At 36.6% G+C, this 24,109-nt stretch overlaps 1 protein-coding gene across 1 annotated transcript in view; it reads right to left on the bottom strand.

Annotated features, from left to right (window-relative positions):
* Positions 1-23,784, bottom strand: part of tmx4 (thioredoxin-related transmembrane protein 4) — a 23,935-nt gene extending 151 nt beyond the window's left edge. The window contains 8 exon segments of the mRNA NM_001030159.2: positions 1-1,044; positions 2,910-2,973; positions 7,911-8,012; positions 14,701-14,746; positions 14,855-14,983; positions 17,847-17,892; positions 22,900-23,015; positions 23,589-23,784. The exon segment at positions 1-1,044 is cut by the window's left edge and continues 151 nt beyond it. Of these exon segments, the coding sequence (NP_001025330.2) occupies positions 866-1,044; positions 2,910-2,973; positions 7,911-8,012; positions 14,701-14,746; positions 14,855-14,983; positions 17,847-17,892; positions 22,900-23,015; positions 23,589-23,740 (834 nt within the window). The 5' untranslated portion in view covers positions 23,741-23,784 and the 3' untranslated portion in view covers positions 1-865.
* Between the last annotated feature and the right edge of the window lie 325 nt (positions 23,785-24,109).

Here is a 24,109-nt window from a genome sequence, read left to right as displayed (position 1 = left end):
CCTGAGCTTTTTCAGAGGCAGAATAATATTATTGTATCTAAACTTGACTTTCAAGAAAAGTTATAACAATTTCTTTAAAAACATCTCTCTCATTATTCTGCTATTAAGCACAACAGAAACAAATTTGATAATCCTAACATACCTAAAAGAGAAAAAGTTTAGTCACATTAACATCTGACTTTTTTAAATGGTCATCTGCTTTTTTATACAGTGTAAGTAAACTTCTGGTTTCAACTGGATGTTTTCTCATATATACAAAACATCTCTGGAGTCTACTTAAGTATGACTAAAACACTTTAGAAGAAATACACCAATCTCTGTTTGCTCATCTATATACAGTTAAAGTCAGAATTATTACCCCCCCCCCTGTATATTCTTCCTGCATTTCATTTCTACACATGATAGTTTTAATAACTAATTTCTAATAACTCATTTATTTTATCTTTGCTATGATGACAATTAATAATATTTCACTAGATATTGTTTAAGATACTAGTATTCAGCTTAAGGTGACATTTAAAGACTTAATTGGGTTAATTTGGCAGGTTAGAGTAATTAGGCAGGTTATTATATTGGTTATAACAGTGGTTTGTTCTTTAGACTATCCAAAACAAATAATGCTTAAGGGGGCCTTAATAATATGGACCTTAAAATGCTTTTATTCTAGCGGAAATAAAATAAATAGGCTTTCTCCAGAAGAAAAAATATTATAGGAAATACTGTGAAAAATTTCAAACTGTACAAAAGTAAAGTGTGTATTTGCAGACGCTCCAGATGTGTTTCTTATAAATGAGCAAACACATATTTTTATGCGCAAGTGTTGCAGTGTGTTTGGTCCCAAACTGCCTCCCATGGTTTGCGCTGGCTATGTTCCCTCAGTAGTGCTCTTGTTCTGCACTCTGCGTCTCACTGTTGTCTCTGCGTCTGTGTCTGCATCTGCATCTGCTGTTTCCTCCTCAGTTGACTCTTCAGACACTCTTTCGCTCTCCAGATCCTGTTTCTCCTCCTCCTCCTCCTCCGACACGTCCTCCTTTACTGTTACTACTGCACACACACACACACACACACACACACACACAGACATACACATATATAGTAAATGTATATATATATAACACATACAGACACGCACACACATGTAGACACACGCATACAAGCAAACATTACACAGTATGCATGCACGTATATAGACACACACTAATGAACACGCACACACAATCACAGTAATATATATATATATATATATATATATATATATATATATATATATATATATATATATATATATATATATATATATTGTTTTTTTTGTTTTTTTTTACAACAGTTCTGTCTGGGTCTTGAATCTGATTGGCTGATAGCCGTTGGATATTCTGCAATAACAGCACTCGTACAGCCTCTTCACCCTTGTGTATTACTCCTCGTACATAGAGTAGATCAATAAACTCACTAGAGTTTGATAAACATTGCAGCTGTTGGTCAACATAATGTACTTTTGAAGCTTTTTAGGTGAGAATGTAGTTGTTTAGATTGCAACTATGTAGTTTATTTATAAAGATAGTGCCTATTTTAAATATTTAAAATTTCAGAGATTCATCGTGTTGTCTGCCATCAGCCTGTCATACTAAGCAGAGCAAAGATGGTTAAGGTTCCGACACAAGATGACAACAGAGACCACATAATAAGTCCTTAACTGAGAAAAACTTAGCATAAGTTTCAAACTACAGCTAATCAAATCATTAATAAACTGGTAAGTGACATTCTAAGTTGATCTCTCTGTTTTGTATGCTGTAGTGTTGTATTTATACCATAGTTGGCTAGGGTTTGCTTTGCTTTGACTTTTTTATTTAGAGTTAATTATTGTGATCTCCCAATTTCAACAGAAATACTGGAAAATCTCTGTAGACTGATGGCACTTCATGCCGCTCAGCCTTATAATCACAACACACGCCTCCTACCAGTGTCGATATGCAGCCTTATCGCACTGCTACTCATATGATATTGCACATATATTTTGCTTACAACAAATAGGAAGATAATTTTATTTATATTATATTACTATTTATATTACTATTACTATATTACTATTTATATTATATTACTATAACTATTTGGTATTATTAATTAATAAATGTAAAAAAAAATTTATATATATATATAGTTGAAGTCAGAATTATTAGTCCCCCTGTTTATTTTTTCCCCCAATTTCTGTGTAACGGAGAGAAGATTTTTTCAACACATTTCCAAACATAATAGTTTTAATAACTCATTTCTAATAACTGATTTATTTTATCTTTGCCATGATGACAGTAAATAATATTTGACTAAATATTTTTCAAGACACTTCTATACAGCTTAAAGTGACATTTAAAGGCTTAACTAGGTTAATTAGGTTAACTAGGCAGGTTAAGGTAATTAGGCAAGTTATTGTATAATGATGGTTTGTTCTGTAGACAGTCTGAAAAAACATTAGCTAAAAGGGGCTAATAATTTTGACCTCAAAATGGTTCATAAAAAATTAAAACTGCTTTTATTCTAGCCAAAATAAAACAAATAAGACTTTCTCCAGAAGAAAAAAATATTATCAGACATACTGTGAAAATTTCCTTGCTCTGTTAAACATTGTTTGGAAAATATAAAAAAAGAAAAAAAAATATATATATATAATTAAATATATTATATATATTAATAAATAATACAATTTTGTCATTATTCACATTTGCTCCAAACATGTTTCTTTCTTTTATCGAAAACAAAAGAATTCTTTTTGAAGAATGCCGGAAACCTTAAAAAAAATAAACTCATAAAGCTTTACTGAGAAAATGTTGAGTAAATCCAATTTTTGGGGTGAACTATCCCTTTACACAAGAAAAACTCAAATCTAAAACAATCAGTGTCTGCTTTCTCACCTGTTTTGTCTTGCCTGCGCTTGGGTCTGGATGGCCAAATACAGTCAGCGATCAAAACCAGCATCTAAAGAAGATTTGGTAACACTTTACTTAAAGTGCGTTCATAAGACTGTCTTAAAACCTTTATAACCATGACATAACAGAAATGTGAATGAGATTTTATGCATGCTTGTGACAGCCATTATTAGGTGTCATTTTCACAGTTATGACATTTTAAAAGCAAAGATGACATTATTTGTTACGACAACTTGAGATAAATATAATGTTTGTCTTCATCATGACAACATGACATTACCAAGATAACAAAACCCGTCATAAATCTGTCATAAACATGATTGCCATAAGTAATTATAATTGTGTCATACATAGGGGTGTCACGATTTCGATTTTTAATCGAAATTGATCGAAATTTATGCTCAATTTCGAATCAAAAAATAGAATCGTCGATGCTGCCACGCCCCCATGTCACATCAGCTTGGCTTGCCAAGCGGGAAAAAAACAGGCTTGTTGAAGTGCTTGTTAAACTGCAGACGCAGAAGACCCGTCGACAGAGCTTAAACCCTCTCCTCTTTCAATGAAGTCGTCGGTGTGTAAGCATTTTGGATTTCCAGTGAGTTATGTTGACAACGTTCGTGTTGTCGACAAAAAAAAACTGTTTTGCAAGCTCTGCTATGTACGTATTACGTACGGTTTGTCCGATAGACAACACCGGCATCGCAATCCTCCGCCCGCCCCCGTTGCAAATCTGCTCGCGAAAAGTACACACTCAGGCCCTGTTTACACTGTCTTTGTTTTTAAATGGCATTTTAGAACGACAACGATTTGACATCCACAGTGGCGTGTAGCATTTCTAAGCAACCCTTCTTCCTCTCTACCTCTGAAAATGCACATCACGTGACCACACAAACACAGACGCACACACAGCCATGCGCTCGAGACAGCAGGTTCAGGCAGTCAGAGGACTGCTTCAATCTTTCACTCGCTTGTACTTTGTCATTTTAGCGAACACCTCAGATACTGTTGGCTGGTTCCTGTTGGTTGTGCGTCTTTTTTTACTGACGCCATTATAACGACACAGATCACTGCCTATTCACGAGTCCCGCAGAAAAAAGGGATTGACAGGTGGTAATTATGTGTGTATCTTGCCTTTATTCATTTACTGTATGATTTGTTTATGGGTAAAACAAAGACCATGCAGGTCAGGTAGTTTAAACGGTAGGCTACAAATAATGAATTGGTCATTAATTAATTAATTATTCATAATCAAAAATCGAATCGAATCGTGCCTTTAGAATCGAAAATGCAATCGAATCGAGGATTTGGAAGATCGTGACACCCTTAGTCATACATATTTTTATGATCATGTTTTTAGTGGAACAAACTGAATTTGTCAATAAAATGTCCAACACAGGCTCATTGTGGATACATACCCCTGTCTACAATTTTGGAGAGAGTGAATTATGTAGCCAGAGGTACGTATGGCTGCATTGGTCAGCCAATCATTGCATTGCTGATCATGATTTTGAGGATTGATAGATCAGTCCTTCACAACACACGCAACGATCTCAGATCAGTTCATCCAGACATTTTAATTTGATTCGCAAACTTGTTTGTAGAACCAAATAAGCCAGAGATCAGTTATCAAGAATAAAAGGATCTGTCAAATCATCTTAGATCATTTAAGCAAGGTACGAAGAACGGACCCCATGGCTCATTCTGATTACTTACCCCCTTACCCCTATATACATTTCTGGAGATCATGAAATACGTCCCAGGAGGGTTTTTTTTTTTTTTTTTTTTTTTTTTGCTGTTTTTGATTTCACAAAGCGACCTAAGGCTGCTGTGCATGCTTTTTGAGCTCTCAAATTTCTCTTGTGAGTGGACAATGGCATCGTCATCATATGACAAGTAGCTGGGGGTGGGGGATGGGGGTGATTGGGGGTTTGATAGAGTGCGTGCAACGTGCTTGAAGAGTGAGGAGGAATCCAGGGGTGAGAAGGGTGCGCAGCTTATTTAAGGACCGGGAACGAGACACGCGATTTCCGGGGGATTATCACTCGTTTGCGGGCATTATGAGTCCTGCAAATTCATAGAGACTCCCGGAATTTCCAGGAGACTTGGTATGTCTGAATATCACACTTAACAACTATAGTGAGACGTGATCCAGCGGTACATCCTTTTTTAAACTGTTTGACGTGCACTGCTCTATAGAGCTTAGAGGAGCACATGGCACTGTGTGGCTGTGTGTGTGTGTGGCTCTGTCTGTTTGTGTGTGTGGTCACGTGATGTGCATTTTCAGGGCTGTTCATAAATGCTAGGCAAAACACGGTGTGGATGTGGATCATTTTCGTTCTAAAATGCCATTTTAACATTAACACGTATTAGTGTAAACGGGGCCTGAGTGTGTAATTTTTCGCGAGTAGGTTTGCGACAGGGGCGGGGCAGAGGATCGGGGATTCCGGCTCAGCATCGTGTTGTCTATTGGCCATCAGTGATGGACGATGGCATCATCTAACGGCCCAACCCTACCACCCTCCTCCTTCCCTAAACCCAACCGACAGTGTTTTGAAAAGCAATCCAGAAAAAGAAAAGCCCTACCTGATTTTTACAGCCTGATCTCACGAGAAAATCAAGTATTCAACGTATTGTCAGTTTAGTGGCTAATTCGTACGAATTCGAGTTCAGTTGTATGAAAATGTACGATTTCAAAAAAGAGGCGTGGCACCTAACCCCACCCCTAACCCCAACCGTCATTGAGTGATGAGCAAATCATACTAAATTGTACGAATTAGATTGTACGAATTCGTAAGATTTAGGCATTAAATCAAAAGTTACGAACTGCCATGAGATTGCATTGGATTTTTACCACGTTTTCAGATTGTACCACATTCTCACCCTGTTATTTACTTGTTTATATAAACATTTTTGGCTTTTGTTTTTGTCTTACCTGCTTTCTGGAACTGTTCCTCACCGAACTTGAACCCTGTTGTTGTGGTCAACCGTGCTCTGCATCTGCAGACCCACGCCGTGAGCCACTGGACAAACTGGTAACAGCGGGAAAGCCACCCATACGAAGGAAAGTGGTCAGCTGGTTGCGCAAAAAGGAACGCCATCATACCGCCCCGTAGCGTTCATTTTAAAGGCGAAATGCAGCCATACGCCTGTTTCACACCGCAAGCGTCAGCAGCGCGTGAGCAGAGCGTGAGCAGCGCGTGTGTTTTTGGCGTCCATGTTAATAGATTAGAGCTTTCATACCGCACGCAGCAGCAGCGCGTCAGTGCGAGGCGTGAGCGTCGCCGAAGCAGCAGTGCAGCGATAGTTTCGGCGCTGGGTCTATTTTTGACGCGCTGCTCACGCTCAATTAAAGTGATAGTGCATTGATAATGACCAAAACACATTGAATGACAGTAAAAAGTAGCAATTTTACCCAATAAATGTGTTAATAATGTCAAATGGTTTATATATAGTCATTCAAATTAACTTAAAACGATTAAAAACGGCAACAAACATTTATTTAGGCCTGAACTACAAAACCAAATGTAAAACTATTTTAGTATCAGTTTTGCTTAAGTTGCACACTAGTGTTGTAGGAGAGGGGAAATCGAATATTTAAGGGATTTGTAGTCCATAGCGAAGTGTATTGTGGGTAGTGTAGTTCGACACGCATGCTGGATGATGTGAGCTCGCTGTGTTCTGTGCAGCTGAGCAGAGAAAGAAAGTTTTAATCGGCTTTGTTTTATGTTCACTCGAGTTATTCCTACCGGGAGCTGTTTGCACTGTGAATCTGACAACACGAAAATAAGTAAAAGAATGGCATGCATCGGTTACTTTTGTCCGTCTCATCCTCTGCACGAGCATGAATTAACGTGCTGTTACTCTGCCGCTGGACATCACTGAAGCGGAGAAAGTAACACTAGTTTGATCATGTATAAATATCATTATAAGTATATTGTATAAATATTATTATAACTAGGTCTACAGCAACCTGATAATCAAAAAACAAATGACATGATATCACAGGCGATTGTCCTCTTACTGTAGACACTTCTCATATAAGTTAGCTTGAGAAGCATACAGTACTATTTGATCTATAACATTTGTAAAATAAACATTTGCAGGTTAAAGAAACAGCATAGGAGGGGCCTTGGTGCAGATGAAAAGTTTAAAAAGTGTATTTGTATACAGAGAGACATGGGTAACTAGATAGAATAGACAGAGATATGTTGATCTCTGCAGCAGCTGCTGAAGAGCTGCGCGCTGCAGACGCAGCTGGCATGAAAGGCAAACGCCTGCGTGCTGCTACTGCTCGACATACGCGCTGCTCACGCTCCGCTCACGCGCCGCTGACGCTTGCGGTGTGAAACAGGCGATACGTTTCTCTGGCTACATAATTCTTGCTCTTTAGAAATGTATATAGGGCTACATTTTCAGAATGGGCCTATGTTGCAAGTTGTCATAACTAACAATGTCTGCTTTTAAAATGACATAACTGAGCAAAGGGCACTTCATGGCAGTTGTTATAAGCAGGCATAAAACCTCATTCACATTCAAGACACGTGTCATGATTATAAAGGTTTCATGGAAGTCTTAAGTGTTAATAAAGATTATCTTCCCCATTAGACTGAATAATCCCAGCAGCTGAAGTTTGACTTTGAAAAGTTTCCTCCACTCCATGTGAAAGAGAAACCACCCACTGACTCCAGCACCGAGCCTGCAGAATTACACAACTCACCGTTGTATAATGCAGAACATCTTTAGCGCCCAATTTATTTATTATATAATTCCTTCTGCTGCAAGTCATCATGCGATCTGCTTCACTGCGAGTCAAGTGCACTTTGTGAGTACGTTCCCTTCGGTAAACGCTCAGATCCGTCCACAGAATAATATGTATGCATGAGATACTTTGGTGCACAGAGTAAAGCAGATCTCTTTAAGCTCTGAGCGTGAATAATGCATTAACTCGCCCTTGGAAAATTGTGAAAATGATGTTGTTGAACTCACCAGGCCGAGCACCAGACCCATGAAAAGCGTGATGATGGCGAATATCACGTACGAACCCCAGGATGGGATGCCGAGGGTGTTGGTCAGGTACGTGTGGATTTGCTGCGTGAAATGTAAAAGAGATGAACATACAGTTATTTTATTTGTCAGGAATAAACACTTTTTAGGTCAATATTATTAGCCACTTTAAAGGTGAAGTAGGTGATCTGCCAAAATGCTAACCGCTTAGCATATTATCTTTGGACGGCGGGGAGGGACTGTGATTCAAAGCCACACCCCCTGAAATCGCGAGCGCGCGCACCACGTCACAACAGCCGATAGACAACCCACTAGTTCATGTCATTCGCCAGATAGTTATGCCGAGTTCAGACTGCAGGATTTTCAAAGTAGTCGTGTCACAGATGTTTTCACACTGCATGACTATCTGGGCTAGCATTTCGTCGCTGCTTTGTTTACACTGCAAGATGGATCGGCGACAGGGGCTTTCAGATTGCATGACTTTACTATAGGAAGAATCGCAGACAACTTCGTCCAAACTACGTCTCATGGCCGAAAACACGTGGGATATCTTTTGTTATTAACTACATAATGAGAAAGAAGCCTTTAATGGGGTAAAACATGTACATGTTTGCTCACCTGGGTTTAAAGGGAATTAGCCATTTCTCCTCAACGCTGATAATTAACTAATTTCTTTCTGTATGAAACGTCAAACAGACACGGGTGCTCCAGAATCCTGTTAATCCTCCACTAGTTTTTCCTCCATTTCGTGGGTCCAAATAAACCAAAAAAGAGCGCTTTTACCTTCTCCCCCAGCCTCCCGCTGGCCTGCAGCAGGTATACACACACGCACACACAAGTGAAAGCTGCTCTCTCATTGGCTGTAGGCGATGGCTGATGTTATTTCGGTCAAAACTCAATTCACACGGCATGATTTGAATCGCCGACAGCTCCAGATATTTAGCATGCCAAATATCTCACAGGCATCGGCGACTCATCGGCGATTCTCTCAGATCGCGTCTTTGAAAGTTCATACTGTGCACGAGCAGCGATTTGCCTGTGATTTCAGGCACTTGTCGGCGATTTCTCAAAACCTGTCGGCGAGCCAAAATCGGGGCTAAAATCACGAAGTCTGAACTAGGCATTAGTGCCAGCGCCGTGCAGGAATTACATTTATTACTTAGCCACACTTACATGCTATTTCAGAGCGAATATTCAGAGTAGCGGTAAACAGTATAGGAGGGCTATCATTGTTCAAAAATGACCCAATGTGAATATAAAAGCAACTTCAGCTCAATAAAGCAGGCTAGGAGGAATAGCACTATTTACTGATGTTCTGTTGTTAAACTCAATATAAATCTACATTATAAAGCTGTAAAAGGACCTTATAAGACTGAAAATAATCACATACATTTTTCACCAGGAGATTTCAGTGGCTGAACAACACGTCTGTGCATGTAAGTCATTCATAACACAACACAATCTGACATATAATAGTTTTAAAACAGAACATAACCTGTCTAACAGTAATACTTCAGCCATGGTGTCGTCCTTCCTCCAGCGTGCTAAAGTAACTCCAATATTGATTCAGGTATTTAAAAGTTTCAGTTCAGCATTTGATTTCTCCCGGTCTGTCTCGTGACCCCGCGGCCGCTTTAAGGGCGAATTATATTGCGCCTGGCAGTACAGTAATCGGCCCGAGCTCGTCTGTCCTTCGGCGCCTCCGGCTGCGACTGGGCATCTGCGAGCTGCCCGCAGCTCGTTCGCGCACATGCGTTTGTGATGCAGACGGGCACACGCTACTGGAGGATCTGCATGAACACATGCGCAGAAGTCGGAATCTACATTTGTTAACAGACAGTCTGACCTGCCTATCGGAATTAAGGGAGATGACGGTCCGACTCTATTTAATTGGATGAACATTTTTTAGTTTTATGCTTTACCCTGAATATAAAAATACAATTAAACACATTTAGATCATTTACTGTAATCATTACTATTGGACTGTGAAGAGACTCAACCAGCACAACAAAAAATGTTTCTGAAGACAATCACCTGCTGCACCTTTAACTTTTGTTTTGATTGGCTGCAGAACAAACCACTGTTATACATTGACTTGCCTAATTATCCAATATCTTGCCTAGTTAACCTAATTAACCTATTTAAGTCTTTGTGAATTGAGTGGTTTCCCCTGAGATGGGTTGCGGCTGGAAGGGCATCCGCTGTGTAAAAACTTGCTGGATAAGTTGGCGGTTCATTCCGCTGTGGCGACCCCGGATTAATAAAGGGACTAAGCCAACAAGAAAACGAATGAATGAATGAATTGAGTGGAGAAACTATGACGTCAATTTGTATGCAAAAAACAATAAGCGAGTAAGCATTTTAGCTGTTCCGGTTCCCTTGTCCAAAAGTCAATGGTTTTTTGGCAAACAAAGGTTTGTGGTTAACACAAACTAAAGATACTTTCACATTTTATTCTACGACATAAAACACATCAGTTACAGCCAGTGGTGGAAAGAGTACTGAAAAATCATACTCAAGTAAAAGTACCAGTACTTGCCTAAAAATGTAGCGCAAGTAGAGTAAAAGTATCTGTTGTAAATATTACTCAAAAACTGAGTAAAAAGTAGTCCTTTTAAAAGAACCCAAGAGTAGTGAGTAATGAGTATTACGCTGTAAAATGCTAATGCATTTACATGTAATTTCTAAATGTGTGTAAACGTAACATTCTGTAGTGCATTAAGTTATTGCCCAACAGGCACACAATGTCATAGGACGTTAATATTAGGTTAGATTTAGGTTGTGATGTCAAGAGACCAAAATTCAATGTCTAGCCAGCATCTAAGCATAACATTATTTTGATGTCTAATAACAACGTTAAATGACGTTGATATTTGGTCAATTATAGGTTGTTAGAAAGTGACCAAAATCCAAAGTCGAGCCAACATCTCACGCAGTCAAGTGATGCGATTTCGCAGGTCAGAGTTCACCAAGCTTGAACTTTGCACAGCAGCAACCCGCAAAACTTAACACATGACTTTGCGTTTCCAGTCTGACGGATTTGTGTGCGTATGAACGGAAGTCTATGGGAGGAAAATCCCAGTGTGACTGCAGCTTAATATGTAGTTTTATATAGCTTGACAGTAAGGGTGTCACGATTTCAATTTTAATCGAAAATCGATCGAAATTTATGCTCGATTTTAAATATCGAATCAAAAAATAGAATCGTCGATGCTGCCACGCCCCCATGTCACGTCAGCTTGGCTTGCCAAGCGGGAAAAACACGCTTGTTGAAGTGCTTGTTAAACTGTGCAGACGCAGGAGACCCATGGTCAGAGCTTAAACCTTCAGGGCTCGACAAAAAGGACTGCCCGATAGCCCGGAGCCAGCGTGCGAGACGCTCGGGTCAGTGTACAGTGCTGCCTTGTTGACTGACAGATTGAGCCAGAGCTGCGTGCTGCGACTGTCTGTGAATTGTGTGCAAATACAATCTTACGGTGCTTTCACACATAGACGTTTGTTTCGGAATCTGTCTCGTTTCCCCCGTTAGTTTGTTTGGCATATATCCAGCAGTTGCGCTCGCATCTGCGCCAAATCAATCAGTCAAATGCGAAAGTGAAGTAATGCTTGAAAGCGAAAGCATGCTGAAATATTACCGAGAGCTGTTTATCCAGCCTGATCTCGGTTTATCCATCAGGAAAATTGACTGAAATTACTATCTGTTAATTTTTCCATATTTTAATCGTATGTTGTATTAGGCCTGTTGTTTTGTTCATTTCCGCACTGACAGCTCGAAAGAAAGATTTACATTGATCTGATGCAGTCTCGGTTAATCTGCTATGTCTCTCTATAATTTAAGTCTATAATGCAGAATTCTAGCCAACGTTTCTTTAATAGATTGATTAATTCAATAGATCGATTTTTACAAAACCTGAAAATTGAAATGAGGCTTTGTATATATGAGAAAGTCTGACCTCTGCTTTATATTTGGTGACGATGTCTGTGGGTTGTTAGAATTAAAGTGCAGATTTTTGCTTCTAAAATATTCTATACACAACTGGTCAAAAGTTTGGGGTCAGTATGATTGTTAAATATGTTAAACCAAGCTTCTTCTGCTCACCAAGGCTGCAATTATTTCATCATAAATACAAATTATGAAATGTTGCACTATAAAATAACTGTTCAAAAGTAGTTTATCATTTAATTTATTCATTTATTCCAGTGATTTTAAAGATGAAATTTCAGCTTCATTACTCCAGTCACATGATCCTTCAGAAATCACTAATATTAATTATTATTATATTTATTAATGGTAATAGTAACAAAAGCAATAATGTCTGGAGTAGTAATTTTATTTGAAACTACATACAATAACAAAGTAGTTATTTAAAATTTTGATAAATATTTAACAATTTAACATTTTTTTACATTTAATAAATGTAGCCTTGATGAACTGAATAAGTTTTCTTAAAAACATTTTAAAAATTACTGTAAATATATATACAGTGGAAGTCAGAATTATTAGCCCCCCTTTATTGTTTTTTCCTTTTTAAAATATTTCCTAAATGATGTTTAACAGAGCAAGGAAATGTTGAAAGTATGTCTGATAATATTTTTTCCTCTGAACAAAGTCTTATTTGTTTTATTTTGGCTAGAATAAAAGCAGTTCTTAATTTTTTTTACCCATTTTAAGGTCAAATTTATTAGCCCCTTAAGCTAATTGTTTTTCAGACTGTCTCCAGAACAAACCATCGTTATACAATAACTTGCCTAATTACCCTAGCCTGCCTGTGTAACCTAATTAACCTAGTAAAGACTGCTTCAATCTTTTACTTTCACACTAGTACTTAGTCATTTTAGCAAACACCTCAGATACTGTTGGCTGGTTTCTGTTGGTTGTGCACCTTTTTTTACCGACGCCATTATAACGACACAGATCACTGCCTATACACAAGAAAAAAGTGATTGACAGGTGGTAATTATGTGTGTAACTTGCCTTTATTTATTTACTGTATGATTTGTTTATGGGTAAAACAAAGACCATGCAGGTCAGGTAGTTTAAACGGTAGGCTACAAATAATTAATTTGTTATTAATTAATTAATTAATTATTCATAATCGAAAATCGAATCGAATCGTGACTTAAGAATCGAAAATGTAATCGAATCGAGAATTTGGAAAATCGTGACACCCCTACTTGAAAGTGGAATTGACCATTCGCTAAGCCACACCCAAAAACCGCCACCCTCCAATCATGGCTTAGCAACTGTAGCTACGCGCAGGGGCTCTGCACGAGTGCATATGGATTGTGCAAATCTGATACCCGGTATCCTTTAAAGTTCGGACGGGATGGTGGATTTTTTTTCCCTTTTCAAAACCTAAAACCCAAGAGGAGAAATGCCAGCGTGGATCAAACTGTGTGAGGGGAGCTAAAGGAGCGGAGCTAAGTTGGCTTTGTTTTGATATTTTTTGTCATTTTGATATTATTCCTGACACATTCAGTGATAGACAGACGGCAATAACTCATACACCTCTTACCCTAAACAGATCTAAACTGTGTTTCCAACAAAAACACAAAGCAGGTTATGTTTCACAGCTGTCTTATTTCTTTTTTTTTGCTCGATATTGTGAGTAATGCTCCGTTTAAGCCCTCGCCATAACGTTAGTAACGTTAGGCATCCTAATAGCAAGTAGGACGTAATGACATGAGTTATTAATCCGAAAAATACGAATCTGGGAATCTGTTGCAAGCTTTACTGAACTTCAAATTTCCATCTATATCAAGCTACGAATATTTGAACTTACAAATCAACATAACAAAACCGACATATAACCACAAACTGAGCACTTGCGATCAATATACTTTACCTGCAGCTGTTTTTCATTCCTTTATAAAGAGCACACAAACATACTGACAGTAATAGATAACTTACTGTACATTCTTATGGGTCAATGATGCTAATATTCAGCACAAATCCATCAGTTTTCCCTTTCTGGCTGTTCTTTCTATGAATAAACTATGTAAAAGCACTGATATGTGTGTTTCCTTGCCGGTTAGTAACGTTATATTTCATTGCACAATTAATCTATAAGGCTTTTTGGCTAAAAATAGAAAAATCCCGGTTTCATTTGTTATTATTAGATCATTTGTAAATTTCACCTCTCCTGCTGTGCATGAATGGTTAGCGTATGAGGCGGCTAGGCTAAGCTAGCTTCAATTTTGATTGAATTATTCTCTAATCGGTTGCCTATTATGTGGTGAATATACCCCTGTAATGCATACTGCAGTCCTTTTTTGTCTGGCTTCCTCGGATTTCTGACCTGTTCGCCAAAAATGACATTATATCCCTGGCACTGTCTGACACGGGCGCACACACGTTGTAAAAGCCGTGCCAGGCACGAAAGCTTGACAGGCGTAGCAACAGTAACTAAGGAGGGCGGGGCTTAGCGAAGGGTCCATTGTCAAAGATTGTGCGAAAGGGGCGGGGCTACACATTCAACTCAACCAGGCTCCGTCCTTGTAAAGGAATGATTGAATATAGTAATATTGGATTGAATTCATTCCCTTTACAAAACTCAGTGCTACGGTAGCATTTGAGTTCATCCAGAAACAGAGAATACGTCACAACATTAACATTCCTAACAGCAACATTACGCATTAAAGACAGCTGGAAGAGTAAAAAAAAGCACACTAGGAGCCTTTTAAGAAACAGATGAAGTCTTCAAGGTTTAGAGAGAGTAAATGCTGGCAGTGTTAAAGTCTAACTACAGAAGAAACAGAAAATGTTTCTTACTCTGATCCACACAGAGAGTCGAAACAGATGAGCCATTCCTGACATTCTGGAAAAGAACAAACAGGGGTTACATTCAGTTTGACTTATTCGGCTTAAGCAACATTTTAAGAGAGATTTCTTCAAGCAAATGCATACAGAAAAGGGTTTTATTTACAGGAGAGATGATGGTGACTTCCATCCTGGCACCGGCTCAACCGTCGCCCACTTTCTGTGCACAACATATGCTTGGATATCCTCTATAGTCCGTGATGAAACATACTTGCGGAAATCTCCATTTTTAGCGCTGTGGGTGAGACGGGGTTTTCAGTATTACACAATGAAATACATTAGCAATTTTGGGGTTAAAAAAGGTCACCTAAAAAGAACATTTTACATTAATGGAATACAGTGCACAAAACAATTAAAAAAAAAATTATAATAGGGTAAAAAACACTGAATCATATATCATTGTATTAATTAATCTGTATTTAATGTGTTAGAAATAGTTTTAAATGGCACCTATTATGCAAAAATCACTTATATAAAGCGTTTAAACACAGTCGTGTGTCAGCAGTGTGTGAATATAACCAGCTTCTAATGGTAAACATTTAATAACTTAATTTTTCATAATCACACTTGCAGAACCACTTTGATTGACATTCTCTCTTTGTACGTGTCATCAGAGGGGGAAAGCCCCGCCCACTAGTGAACATCTCTCCTTCATTAGCATAGGACAATAGTCTTGTTTTTAATTCTGCCACTATGCTGACACATATGCATTTGTAGCTCCACCCTCTTTTGGAAAATCCTTTGAATTTAAAGTGACAGTCACCAAAGTTCAACAATTAGGATCAAAGCCTCAAAGGGTCAGTTTAAAAGAGTTGTAAAAATTATTTGTGTGGATTTTTGAGCTGAAACTTTATTTATGAGATTTATTTTACATCCTGTAAAAAGGGGCATTATTCAGATAACAAATAGATTGTATTTTTTGTTTACAGTATAGTTTATCCACATTGCTACAAAACAGAATGCACCGTAAATAATAGGTAATATTAAATATTTTATTCTTTTTACAATAAATAATAATTTATATTTGATAATGAGTTAATTAACAGGTAAATTATAGCTATTTAGCATTTTACCAATCTTTATTTTATTTTTTTTACATATTTTTGTCAAATTCATCCAAATACATCCTCAAAACGTTTTTATCGTAACATTATTTTTTTTCTAATTATGCCATTGTTATTTTTGCTCAGTAAAGTTCCTGTGAAATTGTCATTCTTTCAAATCAATTCCAAGTGCTGATTAAAGGAGATTTTTTTCAACAATTGTCAAAAATAAAAATATATATTTTATGTTTGCCATGATAACAGTACAACAAATTGAACAAGTTATTTTATTGTTATTTAGCTTAAAGTGCAATACTACGCTTAACTAGGTTAATAATACAGTGGCCGAGAGAGCCTAAATCTAACCAAGCTCCTCTGTCCGGGTGATGTCACGTAATTCGCGACAAACGCGGGAAGGTGATGTGATGCCCTTCACATGTAGCCAAGCCATAGAGCAGGGTTATTTGTTTGGCGGAAAGGAGTTTTCAGGGTGATGTGACAATATGTTCTGGCTCTCCAAATAGTGTGACCAAGACATCAAAAATAAATTTAGTTCAGTCGAAAAACAGCCGCTAGTTATGAAGTAACGTGCGTCTGTTCAATACAGCACGAGCTGCAGTTGAAGGTTACGCAGAGCGTGAGTCACCTGACATTAAGCGAGTGAGTGGTGCGAGCAGCCGAAAACATTCGCAACTAAACAGGCCCGGATTGGCTAATCGGGAGGACCGGGAGAATTCCCGGTGGCCCGGTCCGTTTTTTGGCCGCGAGGGCCGGTGTCCCTAGCTCCAGAATCTGTTGCTCTCAGCAGTCACACTTTTTAAATGTATTTATTTACCTGACCACAGCCTTTTTATTCATTATGGTCGAGCGGTTAGCACGTTAGGTTAAGACCCCGTGGACCTGGGTTCGATCCTCGTTAGAGTAATTTAGTGTTTTCATTTTTATTGATAAGACATATAATACTGTTAGGGTTGTTGAACATTTGAAGTTCTAAAGCAGCCGTTTTCTCAAAAAAAAAAAAAAGAAAAAGACGTGATAGTGTCATTAGAAATTGATTTGGAAGTATTTATTTATTTACTTATTTTAATATTGTCAGTCGTGAACTGAGGTGGGCCGGTTTGAGGATTGAAACTCCAGAGCTGAAAAGGTGTCCCACTCCGGCCCTGCAACTAAACAAAGTTATGCCACCTGTGCGCTAGTTTAAAGTTCTGAGCTTATAGCTACACCAAGGCTAATACGCACGCACACTGGATTAACTATAGCGGCAGGCTATTCACATGGTGGCGAATAATTCTGACTTGAACTGTATATTGTATACTGTCATTCCTCCTAAAATCACCGAGGATATGATACTTTGCTCATAGGGCCCAGCCCTACTTACTAATAAATAGTTCATAGATTAATAATAGGCAATAAATGGTAAAATGGTAATAAGCCAGTACACTGAAAAAAATTATTCAAAGATGATTCCTTGGATTCACTTATTTTTTTTACGTTAAGTGGTTGTAAACAATTTAATTGTGTTGAATTTAAACAAACAAATTAAGTTGAACATTATTCAATTTAATTTGATTGTTTAAATTCAACACAAATAAATTGTTTGCAACAGTTCTGCATGCAACACTTTTTTCAGTGTAGTTAATAGCATCAATTGTGACCTAAACTAAATTGTGCCTTATGTCAATAAGGCAAGTCACTGGACAAGTGTGGTTTGTTCTGCAGCCAATCAAAAGTAAACATAATAATATTGACCTTAGCAGTTACTACATTTGTATTTTACATTTATTTAAATTCCAAACCAAATGAAAATAAATACAACTTAAATTATGAATAAAAATATGTTATGCTTCCTCCAGAATAAAATAAATATAATAGGAAATACAGTGGAAAAATCTCCTTGCTCTGTATTGGGAAATGTTTGAAAAAGCATTCAAAGGCTAATAATTATTTAGTTCGACTGTATCTAAAATCTGCAAGACCATTTTAAAGTGGATGTGAAAGTGAGTTTCGTGGTGACACCGGAGGGAGTATAGATTCAGCCATCTGAGGACTTACTGAAATATAGTCGGCAGTGTTGTAACCAGAAACCTCCCACTCAGACCTGCAGAACAAAAGAGGAGAGATATTGATGCAGAAATGCAGAGAACATCCTATACCGGACAGAAAAAGTCCCATCGGCATGGGAAGGCAGTGTGAGCTTCATAGCAGCGCTGAAAAGAGAGTAAAGGCTGACAGCTTTCTGACAGTAAGAGGCGTTTCTGCCCGACACAGAAAACATACGGGAAAGAAACCCGCAAGACAACAGACTCCGTCATTAGTGGCTCAAATGCAATCTTCACTTGGATTTAGGAGGCAATTAGTGTGCGGAGGAAATCATCTAAACGGGTATTAGAGGCCATGTGATGCTTCGTAGTGTTTTGCTTTTCCTGTGGTGTTTAATGCAGCGGTTTGTGAATGTATAAGATCTGCAGCACTCGTATGAAACACTCCAGACCTGCTCAAAGCACACTGATCCAAATGTAGATGTTAGTATTTATGTAAATGTATAGTGTCACAAAGGCAAATGACTTCATTTCAGCGAATTGTATTTTCTGTGTAAAGCTTAGCTGACCAATCAGAGCGCTCTTTACTTTTGGGAAGGCGAGGCTTGTAGAAAGCAAACTCAATAAAAGTGTTTCTAACAGATTAGAATATTAGCGTATTAGAGTGCAACAGTTTATCCCAGAACTCCATTGAGAAATTATTTTTAAACAGCAACTGATATCAGTCCTAGGTCAGGGCTATCGGTCCTTTAGGGCGGGGCTATCAGTGATTTAGGGCGGGGCTATCAGTAATTTAGGGCAGGGCTATCAGTAATTTAGGGTGAGAATATCAGTCCTTTAGGGCGGAGCTATAAGTAATTTAGGGTGGGGCTATAGGTCATTTAGGGCAGGGCTATCGTTCATTTAGACTATCAGTCCTTTAGGTCAGGGCTATCGGTACCTTAGGGCGGGGCTATCGGTAATTTAGGGAGGGGATATCTGTCCTTTAGGCCGGGGCTATCAGTCCTTTAAGGCGAGACTATTGTTAATTTAGGGCGGGGCTATCACTCATTTAGGGAAGAGATATCTGTCCTTAAGGGCGGAGCTATCAGTAATTCAGAGTGGGGCTGAAGGTAATTTAGGGCACGGCTATCGTTTATTTAGGGTGAGACTATCAGTCCGTTAGATCAGGACTATCGTCCCTTAGGGTGGGGCTATCGTTAATTTAGGGCGGGGATATTGGTTCTTTAGGACAGGGATATCTGTCCTTTAGGGCGGGGCTATCAGGTAATTTAGAGAGGGGATATCTGTCATTTAGGCCGGGGCTATTGGTCCTTTAAGGCGAGACTATTGTTAACTTAGGGTGGGGCTATCACTCATTTAGGGAGGGGATATCTGTCCTTTAGCGGGGAGCAATCAGTAATTTAGAGTAGGGCTATAGGTCATTTAGGGCAGGGCTATCGTTCATTTAGGGTGAGACTATCACTCCTTTAGGCCAGGGCTATCGGTCCCTTAGGGCGGAGCTATCGGTAATTTAAGGCAGGGATATCGGTCCTATAAGGCGGTGATATTGTTAATTTAGGGTGGGGCTATCACTCATTTAGGGAGGGGATATCTGTCCTTTAGGGTGGAGCTATCAGTAATTAAGAGGTCATTTAGGGCAGGGCTATCGTTCATTTAGGGTGAGACTATAAGTCCTTTAGATCAGGGCTATCAATCCCCTTGGGCGGGGCTATCGGTAATTTAGGGCGGGGATGTTGGTCCTTTAGGGCGTGGCTATCTGTCATTTAAGGCGGGGCTATTATTAATTTAGGGCGGGGATTTCAGTCATTTAGGGAGGGGATATCTGTCCTTTAGGGCAGGACTATCAGTCATTTAGGGTGGAGCCTTTGATCATTTAGGGTGGGACTACTGGTATTTTATGTCAGAGCTGTCAGTCCTTTAAGTCACTGTTATCAGTCATTTAGGTCAGAGCTATCATTAATTTAGGGTGGGGCTATCCATATTTTGTGGCAGGGCAATTGGTCATTTAGGGCAGAGCTATCATTAATTTAAAGTGGGTCATTTAGGGTGGGTCAACAAATTTAATTTAACGAGACATTTAGAGGTGGGGTTATAAACAATTTACGCTAAACTATCAGTAAACATCTTGCTTCTTCACTACCTTCGCGAGAGGCAGTGATTCAAACAAATTTGATACGATTTTGTCTGTAAAAGACCACCTCTTCGAGCATGGTACACTTTGTATTTTTGGTAAACTAAAAAGTCAAAGGAATCTCTTATGTGTTTTAACTAAATGAGGTAGATGTTAAAGTATGTAAATGTTATGCAATGTGTAGATCTTTAATAATGTAATAATCTACAACATGTGAAAAAATATGTTTTGTGAGAATGCATAATAAACAAAATAATGAACTCTTAAAATAGCATCATACAGCCAATAACAAGTGCCTTAGGAATTTAAATGAGTGACCAATGCTTCTATCGTGTTAAAAGCACAACTCAAGTCTTTTCCCCTTTTTAAATCCCACGTAAGAGTTTATTTGAGCCACATGAAAAAACTTAAAGAGTTCTGTGTGTGCAAACAATCCAGCAGTGTTTTCCTCTAAATCTCCAGACAGACTGCCGTCTATCAGAACAGAAACAAATACTGTTGATAATGACACACAGTTATTTTTTTTACAATTATTAGCATGGCTCATCCTGTTTAATAATGTTAGCCTCTTTTAACTCTGCTGTTGCATAATGTGAAGATGTTTTTACACTTGAAGTTTCAATGAAGTTAAAATAAAAATGAAAAGAAAAAATAAAATAAAATAAATATACAGTCAAATAAATAAGAAGTATTTCATTCACAGCAGCATTTAATTCAATATGTGTGATTATATCCTCCTATGTTAATTATACATTTATATTAATTTTATGATTGCATTTTTAGATTAGCTATTAAATAAAAACCTTTACTGTATCTGAAATAAATAGAAAATACAATGTTTATATATAAGTTTTGAAATATTATAGACTATATATATATATATATATATATATATATATATATATATATATATATATATATATATATATATATATATATATATATATATATATAGTAATGAAAATAAAAATACTCTTGAATAAAATGAATTATTTTGTTAACAGGACAGGATTAATATTTAAGTCAAAATGTATCCCTATATGCTTATTAACCAGTTATACCAATGTATATGTAAGAACTTTTACAGATATTATACAAAAAATGACAAGTGTATAGGTAAATGTTATTGTTAAATATTATAGACAATATCAGATTTTACCTGATTATTTTATTTAAAATATTTTCATATTAGTTAATGTTAATTAAAATGTATAGATTGTACATTTATAAAAATATATTATAAAAATGATATTAGTATAATATATTCATACAATTAGTAAAAACATTTAGGTTTATAAAGTAGTAGTAGTTTAATAAAAATATTAAATCTATAACAAAATAATTTAACTATTAATATTTATAATAAAAATTCAAAATAATAAAATAACATCTCAGCTAAATATTAGTATTAAAATTATAAAAAAATAACATATTTTATTTTACATAATTATTTGAAAATATTTTATAAATAAAATATTGTTTTCAATGTAAATAGAACAAATTATAATTTAATAAAAACAAAATAAAAATACAGTTGAAGTCAGAATTATTAGCCGCCCTTTTCTTTTTTAAATATTTCCCAGATTATGTTTAACAGAGCAGGGAGCAAGTCTTATTTGTTTTATTTTGGCTAGAATAAAAGCAGTTTTCTTTTTTTTTTTCCTTTTTTTTTACTATTTTAAGGTCAATATTAGTAACCCCTTTAAGCTATATATTTTTTCGATAGTATACAGAACAAACCATCGTTATCCAATAACTTACCCTAGCCTGCCTAGTTAAACTAATTAACCTAGTTAAGCCTTTAAATGTCACTTTAAGCTGTATAGAAGTGTCTTGAAAAATATCTAGTCAAATATTATTTACTGTCATCATGACAAAGATAAAATAAATCAGTTATTAGAAATGAGTTATTAAAACTATTATGTTTAGAAATGTGTTGAAAAATCTACTCTCCGTTATACAGAAATTGGGCGAAAAATAAACAAGGGGCAAATAATTCAGGGGGGCTGATAATTCTGACTTCAAATATATACATATATATATATACATATATATACATATATATATATATATATATATATATATATATATATATATATATATATATATATAGAATGTACATTTATAATTGTACAAATACAATTATATTAGTATAATACTATATCAACAAAGAACACACTACATATACATATGATACATGTTACATATTCAGCCACCTGTCACAGCAAGAAAATTCAACTAAGAAAAACAACAATACAAATCTATTTCTATGAAATCTATATTAAAATAATTTGACTTATTATTTATAAAATACATATTAATACATATGGCATCTCAGCTAAATATTAGTAATAAAATATTATAGATAATATAAGATTTTACATAATTATCTAAAAATATTTGAATAATGTGTCATATTAATTAAAATGTGTAGAATGCACATTTAAAATACAATTATATTACTATAATATTATATTAATTAAATTATTAAATATTTATAAATTAGTAATACAAGTATAAAATATATAATATAATAAAATTATTTTATATGTAATGTTTAAAAAATACATAATAATAAAACTGATATCTCATAATAAATGATATTTTATACAATATTACATACAATACATAATATAATTTGTTATGAGATGTCATTTTTATTATAATGTATTTTGTAAATATCAAATGTCAAAACATTTATGACTTATAAAATACATACTAATAAAAATTACATCTCATAATAAATAATATTATATACAATATAATATACATTATATATTCTTAATATCATATGCATTATATCTCATAACAAATACATGAAATACATGTATATAAACACATTATAGTAATATGCATAATGAATGTTTAACACTAATATGCATTATGATGTATTAATGTATGTCATATGCAACAAAAAGCATAGTGGTCAAACCTGGTTGCTGTGTAACATCAACCCTGCCCACAGAAATGCCCAGACTGTCACTTTGTCTTCCCAGATTCTCCCAGTCTGCCTGTAAATGTTGACATGCAGGGCACCAGGGGGCATAACTGTAACAAACACACCAAACACAGCCATTCATCTACAGAACATCCATCCTGAACATTTCATCTGCATACTGCATGTAAATGAGTGTGGAACCCTGATCTTTTTCACTTAATATTGCATAAATTGCTTAATATTGCATAAAGAAGCGTCTTTACGTGTTTTGCGTAAATCACAGACGCAAAACACTGGAGAAATTTAAAGCACTTCCGGTGATAACTCGGCACACACGTCATCATACAGCACAGACTGTTGTTATTATTTTGATACATTGATGCAGTTATAACGGACACGCTGTCGCGGTTTAAACTGATACAATGTTGCAGTTTAAACGGATACATTGTTGTGGTTTAAATTGATACATTGTTGCAGTTTAAAACCAAACATTGTTGCAGTTTAAACTGATATATTGTAACTGCTTAAACAGATACACTGTTGCCGTTTAAACTGATACATTGTTGCAACCCGGCGGATCAAAGCGTCGCGTTCTCCCGCGCGCGGGAAATCAGACGAAATCATGATCTCGGTGATTCTGCAGATCATACTGTACAGGAGATCAGATCACACGGGCTACTCACAATTTGATCATCCACTCGCCCTGCAGGATCAGCGTCCAGTTGGCATCTGCCACTGTCACCACATTACTGGCGTCCGCCTGAGCGTCTCCTCGACCCGCGAGCGTCAGAAACAGCGCGGGGATCCACAGAAATCCCCTGCCATATTTCTGCATGTCGGCGCGAGTCAGTCCCGCCATATTGCAGGAGCACATGATTCAACACAACCAGGAAATACAGCAGCAGCGGCGACGGCGGCGCGCAGAGATCAGAGCTGCAGATGCGCCTGAATACACACCTCTGCTCAAACACACAAACATCTATACACACAGTCATAATATAAACTATTACACTGTCATCTTAAACAAATTTTTGTTAAAATGTCATTATTATTATTATTATTATTAATTTTAATATTGTTGTTATTTATTATTATTATTAGTAGTAGTAATAGTAGTATTATTGTTGTTGTTGTTGTTGTTATTATTATTTTATGGTATTGTTGTTATTTATTATTATTATTATTATTAATTGTTATTTATTAT

The sequence above is a fragment of the Danio rerio genome, chromosome 17 (assembly GCF_049306965.1).
Source record: "Danio rerio strain Tuebingen ecotype United States chromosome 17, GRCz12tu, whole genome shotgun sequence".
Classification (NCBI taxonomy): Eukaryota; Metazoa; Chordata; class Actinopteri; order Cypriniformes; family Danionidae; genus Danio; species Danio rerio.
Note: the sequence above shows the minus strand (reverse complement) of the source record. Positions and strands in the feature narration are given on the sequence as shown.